Genomic DNA, 8,834 nt, shown 5'->3' with positions numbered 1-8,834 from the left:
AATCTCAATTGATTGATTTAGTTTTGGACGTGACCATCCTTGGGGAATTGAAGTCAGATCTCTCCATTTAATAAGCTTGATTTTACACCAAACTCTATTAGAACAGGTGTTGCCTGTGGCCACGTTTCCTTCCCATTCCCATCCCATCAACCAAAGCAAACGAAACTCGTTTACCAAATGCTTTCAAAAAAAAATGTAACAGGCGGCAAGGCTTTTTCATCAAAAGTCCTTTTTGCCTCGCTTTTCCGCAAAACATCCCACCCTCTCGATTATCATTTGAGTGTATTGAAAATTTGAAACGCATGAATAGTCAGCCTAGATCGTCCTGGGGCCATGTACATACGGAATGTATCTGTGTATCTGATGGGTCAGACAGGCACCCATGGCTCTCCGAGGGTTTATCTCCGCACTTCAGTTGAATTTTCCTTTTTTTCATCCTCAGAGTGGGCGGATATGGCCAAACACATCCGCTGGCAGATGTTTTTCACATAGCTCATAAGACAACTCAACGAGGCACACGAAGAGACAGAGACTTTAGAATACTCTACCTAAAATCAGTTAAATCAGAGAAAAATCTTGAAACCCTCAACTTAGAACTATAAGACTATATATTTATTTGATTTAGTTTTAAGTTAAAAGAAGGGAAACTAAGAAATTTATAAGCACTTGCAGTTTGCAATTGAATTATAGGTTCTTAGTATAATTCAATCGATACTTGTAGATGTTTTATATGACCATTTTATAAATAAATCAATGTTTAAAAAACTTTTAACTTAATAAATCTGCTTATATAACATACCATTTGAAAATTTGTAATACTTTATTAAACTAAGGGTATTCCAATATCGGTGATTTCTTGTGATTCTCACTTGCAGCCATTAACTTTGCCGGTGCTTCGAATGAGCAAGTGTAGCGGAAATGATTTGGTAGCTCTAGTCTCTGGCCACCATAATCCACCTCCTTCTCCCAATGCATTTTCATCTACGTTCACGAGTTTTCCGAGATTGAAAAAAAAGGAAAGTTTTCTATTGTATTTATAGGTAGGGCAACATATAATCCCCAACATTCAATTGATAATCATTTAATTTGGTTCAGAAAGCAATGTAGAAATGTATTTACTTTATTTATTATTTGTATAGTTAAAATACATATATGCAAAAATTACGATTTTATATGATGATAATATTTAATTTTACATTGTTTTAGCGACGTCTTATTGGTGAATTTAGAGATCGAAAAATGTAAATTAAACCTGCTACAGCAAGTCCTCTTGGAAATGTTATTCCCTCGGCATTTTCCTTGATAATATCAACCAGTTGATCCACATTGGTAATATTTACATCGGAATACTCCTCTGAATAAACAGTATGGCCTTCATAATATATCCCAAAGGTATCTAAATTCTTCCCCAAGCTCTTTAAAAAGAAAAAAAATCCATTTAAATTATGTTCCTGACGATTTGGGAAGTTCTTACCGATAAATATACAAAGGAAAGCAGACCAATGATAATAAGCTGACGTCTTACACTGAAATCGATTAGCTTGTAAAGTCCTTTGAAGACAAACTCTAGAGCAAAGACCAAAGCAATCAAAACGACATCCGGTGGCTGAAAATCCCCCGAATATACAGTGTAGTCCGGTAGTCGTTTCTCTAGTTCCGCTGTTATGTTCTGACAATCCAATTCATACGAATAATTCGAACTGAAATGTATATACATAATTATATTTTTACAATTCATTTGTTAGAAAGTGTAGCAGAAATTTCTGTTTGCAATCGAACTTGCTGGAAACACACAAGTTTGAGTTGCTTGCTGATTACAAAATTATATTTTTGCAAATATAATGAGATGTCATTTTCTCGGTTCGAATGTATGATTTCTATATATTAATAATGGTACTCACACATGTTTTATATAAAGCACATTTCCAAAATATTTAAAATATAAGGCAATTAAGACAAGAAACTCTACAATTAAAGCTTCCGAAATCATGATGACTTTTCTCCGCAAATGCACTCAGAAGACTGATTCATCGAATCGAACACAGCTCCGTTCTCTGAAATCGACAACTGATTTGAAATTGGAGGAACAACTGTTTACATACAGTTCCCCTTAGTAAATCCGATTTTTCATAGTCAGCAAATTGCAGCGATTTGACGAACATTTATATACATAACTTATATGCCAATACAGCAAAAAATACGCTCAGAAATATGATGTTGTATATGATCACAAATACTTATGAGGAAGGAGGCTTTGAGGGTTTTTTTTTTATATAATTAACAAATAAATTTTAGAAGATTTTAATACCAAGTGAAAACTCGTTTTCTATAGCTTTAAAATTACATAAATTTAAGTTATTCAAACTTTAATATATGGAATAGAAAAAATATTATATTTTGAAGACTTTTATGTATTCTATATAAATAATACTTAATTTCTTTTAATAAAGGTCAAAAAATAAACAATTTCAATTAGTTCCTATGAAAAGTATAAGAAGAGATATCTTTTCACATGATTTTAACAAGGATTTCTGTGAACTCTAAAGGACATTCAAAATGGTTTTCCCAGCTCTGCTGGCTTGGATGCTAAAAGTTCTATTCATTTCCTTCTAGCTCTAGTTTTTCATATATATAAGTATATATTTTTTTTTTTGCACTCCTCATCATTGTCATCATCATCATCATCATACTGCTGTGCGTTCATCATTATCGGGCCAGAGTATTTCAGCTGTCATTACTTTTTATGGCCCAGCAACATGATGCACTTGCCTTGCCCCATGTGGTTGGCGCTGGCTGTGTGGAAAGCGGGAAATCAGGAGGTGAATAGGAGGGTTTTCCTCGGCAAAGGGCCTAATGGTCGGTGGCAGCGGGGGCGGTGTGTTTTTTTGTAGCCGAGGCTGACTGGCAGTTAAAATATAATTTCAGGAAAGAAATCATCATAGAGCCCCAAACGCAGAAGCCCCAAGCCTCGAGAGGCAGTAAAAGTAAAACATCAAAGTGAATGCCAGCCTGTTTTCCAAGGGCCTGTGGTCGGGAGGGGGGTTGGGGTGGTGAGGAGCGGCTTAAGAGGGGGTGGGGGTGTTGCAAGGAGTTGACTCTGCTGTCACCGCTAGAAAACGCCGCGGGCGGTGTGGGGGTGGGAGGGGTTGGTTTAAGAGGGAAATGTGAAAAAAGAACGCATTTATCCAAAGTCCTTTTCCGTCCACACACACACACGCACACACACACACACACTCTTGCTACTGCCATGTTTCATTTTTCACTTATCTGCATGTGAATACCACACAGAGAGAAAAATGATGGTGTTTTACAAATTATATATAATTTTAAAGCTGGAATATTAATTAAAGCTGAGGGAATTGGAAGGTTTTTTGAGATTTTTATACCCTTTGCAGATATTACATTTTTTAAATAGTAATAAAGTCATCTTCGACCCTCTAAATCATATATATTCTTGATCAGCCAAGACAATATAGCGATTTAAGATTAAAAAAAAGTTAAAAACTAAAAAAAAGATAAGAGGTTACATCGTTTTTTTCCCCTTAATTTGTCAAAAAATTGGTTTTTTTTAAATTTTAAATTAAATTTGCTGACTTATTAACCTAATAAAAACTAACATGGGACTGATTTCTGAATTATATTTGATGCCTTTTTGGCTTAGCTATAGATTTTTTTAAACTTTATTGTGTCGTAAAAATTCTCATATAAAAATATCAATAAATATCGACTTAAGGAATGTTAATATTTTAAGCTTAATGCTTAATAGTGATGTAAAGTATAATAATAATGAATTCATAGGGACTTCATTGGTATTTAACAGAGAAATTGTCTTATAAAAACAGACATAAATATCGATTTCAAGAAAGCGAAGATATTATGGTCTTTTGGATTAATTTAAAATAAAATATTCTTATCTTAGTTATCTCTTACGAAGTTTTATTCTTTTATTGTTAACATTTAAAATGGAAGGGTATTAATTTTAAATGTAAGATTTTAATTTCATTCAAAAAAAACATAGCATACTTTCCTGCACTACGATTTTTGGCTTTCAGCGAGTAGTAACTTAATTTTCGTGAATGGTTTATTAAACCTTAAGTCTTGAAATTTTGAATTTGGTTACCAATTAGAAACACCTACATATATTTAAAATATTTAATACAGCCTTTCGTAAAGATGACTTATATATGGATCTTAACTATATATAATTTTCATTCTAAGGTATATATATTTATTTATCTTAGATCTTTACTAATATTTTGTGATTTTTAAAATTTATTCTTCTATTTTTGAATACTATTATATTATATATATTTTTTATAATATTTAAAACCTAACAATTAATTAATGAATCATTTTTTGAACTTCCATTTTGCCAAGTGCATAAACCAATTCTGCCCACCCCTTTGAGCTGAAAAATTGTCAGCCGTTTGATTGTGTAATTGATTTAGCGGGAAAAACTCGTTCTGAACGAAAGTCTTTCCCCCCCTCTGTTTTCCACCTCCCCCTCCCTTGACCCACACTCATGCGATCCGTCAATCCGTTTAAAGTCGTTGGCTAATTAAGTTGCGTCCCAAAACGGCAGCAAAGTGGAAAATTAAAGGAGATGGGGCAGGACAAAAAAAAAAGAATACACATTCAAAGGACTCGAATTTTTTCCTGTTATCGTTATGGTCATAAATGAGGCTTACTGTTTGTCAGACCCAACCCTTAACCATGGCCAACACCCTCTCCACCCCTTAATACAAAACGATTTCAATTGCGAGTCCTCGACACCAAAAGTTTACGATCGCTGCTGGTATTTTTATATCGGTCTTAATTTTTCACAATTTTTACACTGCCAAAAAGTTCAACGAAAATTTGTGAGCACAATTTATGAAATAAAAGTTCAGTAATTTTATCAAAATATACAATTACATTATGATTTGTAATTTTTTTTCTTAATAAAATTGAATTTTAGGCTTTTTAACCTACAAATCATTATATATATTTATACCTAAAACATTTCCTTTCGAAAGTGTATTCAGTAATAGGCTTAATATTTTCCATCATTTTATTATTTGCCACTGCCTGGCGGGAACATTAATTTTAATGTCGTCGAAAGGCGTTTAAAATAAATTTTTTTTGGAGTGAAAAATAAAATATAATTCAGTCGGTTGGTCGTTAAAAAATAGACACCAGCAGTGTTTACCTATAAAAAGTCAGAAATATATATATATATATATACATATATATAGAGCACGGTAGGTAAATGCTTCAATATCGGCCAAGAGGGGACATTTTCAGTGGGAATTTCGGCATTTGAGCACGCGGCATTTTATTACCGGGTACAATGAAACGGCAGAGTGGGCTCAAAGCAGCCGCACTCACGTCAACACAGTGAGGTGGAAAAGTCTTCATACCGCAAAAGGTTCCACATAAAAAAGGCGTAAAACTCAAAACCACCACAAATAGCTGGGAACCTGTGCGAACGTGCCGTAAACAATCTTTCTAATCATATTTCGCAATCGATCCAGATGCTCCGGCTTACAGAATTTTATACTATGAAAAAGTATTTATTCTGCTTAATAAAGAGAACAACAACAAGGCAAGAATGTAAGCTGACTTTGATTTATTTTTTAAATGTCTTATTTTTAATTAATTAATATTTTGTTTGCAAATAGAAATATATATGTTACGCCTTTTGGCAATCATTGGCTTTTTGACCTACATAACATATACCTAGAAAAAAACAAAATATGTGTATTTCAGATATTTTAAATGGTTATTTTAATAATTCGAAATTATTTTGAAAATAGATGCGTAGCTAGAGCAGCTGATTCTAGATCACTCCTAAAATATCTGCTAAGTCTAACCTTAGTAGAGGACTCATGGTAATCCCTCATCGTCATGGCTAAATAACTTCCGGTATAGGAGTAATATTCTTGGGGACTTAATCATCATATTGATCATCTTCCTGATTCCCCAGATATATTACATTCGTCACATGATAGTTCTGGGGTCGAAGGGCAATCACTATCACTGCCACTATCACTCTTCGATGTTAACAGGCGGGAGGCCACGGACAGACTAAGGCCAGCGGCGGCTGAAGTGCCTCTATTTATACTCCCCGAGCAAAGAGAACAGAGAAAGTGAGAGCGAGAGAGAAATGGATTCCTCTAGAGAAAGGTAGAGAGCGTTAGAGAGAAAGAGGCACCTCTAGAGCTAGCCAGATAGACCTGCCGAGAGAGGGAAAAAGAGAGCTTATTGCAGTTTCCTCTTTATTTAATGATCAATTTTATGGCAGCTTTATATTTATATATATGTATATATATTTAAATAAATTAAATTAATAAAATTAAAACCTAAATAGTAAAATAATACAAAATGGCTTTAACTTCTATTAGATAAAAATATTTTGATAACTGGAAGAGCTATAATTTGTTTTCTACAAATTTTCCGATCGTAAAAAAGGCAGCTATATGATATAGTCGTTCGATCCACCCAATTCTGACTTATATTCTATTAATAAATAATATTATTATCTTGTTCAACCTTTTCCATTATTTTTAAAAAAAATGTTTTAAAAATCTGCCAAGTTTCTTGCTCAAATTTCAATTAAACAAATTTAAAAACAACTTTAAGATATTTCCTAGCCTCAGTTGTGGTTTCTGCAAACCTCCGAAATACAATGAGGGGAAATTAGCTTTTAACACCCGAAGAGAAAAATTGGTACCACAAAAAGCGACGGATGCTTGGGCCAGGAGGGGGGAGGGAGGTGACAGCAGCGGCTTATTTGAAACGAATTTTAATTAAAATACAACGGAAAAGTTTCGGCTCGAGCAGGAAAGTTTTCCTGTAGCTTGCAGGAAAAATCCAGAACCTGTCAGAGGACACTCAACCACCCCACGACCCTCGTTTTTTCAGGCAGTAGAGAAAATCAGAGCAATTCATTTTTAAAACCAAAACCAATGAATGTGAATCATCATTCTTAGTCTAAAAGGAAATTAATTAGACTATCGGCAAAAGTTTTATGGTAACTAAATTAATTAACAGATAAGGACTCTGAAGCAATAACAGTGAAATTACAAGCATTTCAAATGAAAGAAATATTAATTATTAACTTGTTTATTTGATATTAATCAAATAGAGGAATTAGGTACATTCTCTCCTTTCTTCTCCAATCGCTGGATATTGGAGATGCGTTGCAAAATGGATGGCCGATGATGATGCCACATGAGGTAGACATGATCCGTATATGGAAAAACACGATGATCGGCAAAGAGTTTCAACAGGGCGGATTTCATGGAACCACCAAAACCACGACGCCAAACGTAGGAATCCGCGGAGTACTCGAAATGTCGCAGGAGAAAAAACACAACCCAAATGCAGGCTGTACGAAGGGGAGTCATTAGATACTTGTAAACCAACCAATAGCCCACGACATATGGATAGATATGTGTAAATCCTGCTGCCGTATACATTAACTGCCACTTGTAGCAGGATCCAAAAATCACCAGATAAGTCAGCAATATCAAATGAAACATTATCAAACTTTTGGTCACATGCCACAGTCGCCAATGGGCCAATTGATGGGCCACAAATGCCGCCAGTTGTATATCATTTAGACCAGCACCCACATGTTGAGAGGGTAGATTTTCAGCCTCAATATTCCTATTCAACATCAAGTTGTCATGTATATCCAGGCGAAGGCAACAGCAGCAACCCATCACCCAGGCAGTGGGTCGTCCCAAATAGAAGGTTTGCACCACATAGACTTTACCCGGATACTTGAAGGTTTGCAGAGCCAAACTAAGGTATTTATTCATTTCCGATGAGTCCAAAAGTCGACTCTTGCCCATGCATGGAACTCCAAAGATTCCAGTGATGAGATGGATAATAAAGGAGATAATCACCACGACCAACCAAATGACCCCTACGAAAAACCAAATTTCCAAATTAGCAAGCGTCATTAAAACGGCAGTCAATGGGATAACGGCAATCTGCAGGGGAAAATCAAGTAATATGTATAGCTTTGATTTTTCCAGAACATTACCTGAATGACAACCACAAAGAAAGCCAGGCCACACATCAGGCCAACCAATGGATATGTTTGCTCTGAATTAACATTATATTTTGGATCCAAAACCATTCTCTCATAGAACATCGAGGGTAGCTTTCTTAAGACCAGATATGTGCTAAACAGCGTCATAAAGACCACATTTAGCCAGGAATTAGGTGCAAAGCGATACCAGTCCACAGTTAACTTCCAAATGCCAGCCAAAGTGCAAAGATATAGATCCAGGCAACTATAAACAGTTTCTGCGCATATATTAAAGAACTCCAAGTGCACAGCATGAAACTCCTTCTCCTTGGAGTGCTGTCAGAGTTTACCTTACACATTATTAAATTAAAAATAAATATATATTCTTTTCTACCTTAAATTCATCGAGTGACATAACGCCTTCCATTTGAATGGGCGGTGCTTCACTTTTACCAATCAATCTCAACTGACGCATGCAGAGTATGACATGAAAAATACCTTTTAGGACTATCATAAAGCAAAGGAAGTGACGCAGAAACACAGGATCGGAGAAGGACCAGTCTTTTGGCACTATTTGCAAGCCAATACTATATCCCGTTATCAATAGGGGTTCCCCACGTGCTGGATCTTCATAGAGAGTGGCCATTCTTAAATGTTTATGTGTAGGTGTTGAGTAGTATTGCCTGATTATTTATAGAATATAATGAAAAGTATCTACCCGGTGACTGGATAATACTTTAATTTAAGTAATTTGGTTTATTATTAGTGGTATGTGATAAGCAACTTGAATAAATTATTAATATTTATATCCTTT

General features: G+C 34.9%; 2 protein-coding genes across 7 annotated transcripts in view; both read right to left on the bottom strand.

Annotated features, from left to right (window-relative positions):
• Window positions 1-1,085: 1,085 nt before the first annotated feature.
• LOC110181250 (uncharacterized) overlaps window positions 1,086-8,834 on the bottom strand; it is a 28,533-nt gene continuing 20,784 nt past the window's right edge. For 3 of the 4 annotated variants that reach the window (XM_086837410.1, XM_086837419.1, XM_086837415.1), the window contains 2 exons: window positions 1,475-1,700; window positions 1,086-1,415 (listed from right to left, as the gene is read on the bottom strand). In XM_086837410.1, coding sequence (XP_086693536.1) covers window positions 1,203-1,415; window positions 1,475-1,700 — 439 coding nt within the window. In that variant the 3' untranslated portion in view covers window positions 1,086-1,202. Of the gene's footprint in view, window positions 1,416-1,474; window positions 1,701-1,901; window positions 2,129-8,834 lie in introns of those variants that run through there. The other variant, XM_020948955.2, reaches the window with a different exon arrangement.
• On the bottom strand, window positions 7,089-8,766 carry LOC110181241 (CAAX prenyl protease 1 homolog). Of its 3 annotated transcripts, none has more exons than XM_020948946.2 (3): window positions 8,415-8,766; window positions 8,033-8,356; window positions 7,089-7,979 (listed from the first exon to the last, which is right to left on the bottom strand). In XM_020948946.2, the coding sequence occupies exons 1-3, from the start codon at window positions 8,664-8,666 to the stop codon at window positions 7,119-7,121; spliced, it is 1,437 nt and encodes a 478-aa protein (XP_020804605.2). In that variant the 5' UTR covers window positions 8,667-8,766; the 3' UTR covers window positions 7,089-7,118. The 3 variants fall into 3 exon arrangements, with proteins under 3 accessions (XP_020804605.2, XP_086694437.1, XP_086694438.1); XM_086838312.1 differs by having other exon boundaries at window positions 7,786-7,912; XM_086838311.1 differs by lacking the exon at window positions 8,415-8,766 and having other exon boundaries at window positions 7,089-7,912; window positions 8,033-8,164.

The sequence above is a fragment of the Drosophila serrata genome, unplaced genomic scaffold (assembly GCF_035046125.1).
Source record: "Drosophila serrata isolate PLE 108 unplaced genomic scaffold, ASM3504612v1 contig_66, whole genome shotgun sequence".
NCBI lineage: Eukaryota > Metazoa > Arthropoda > Insecta > Diptera > Drosophilidae > Drosophila > Drosophila serrata.
Note: the sequence above shows the minus strand (reverse complement) of the source record. Positions and strands in the feature narration are given on the sequence as shown.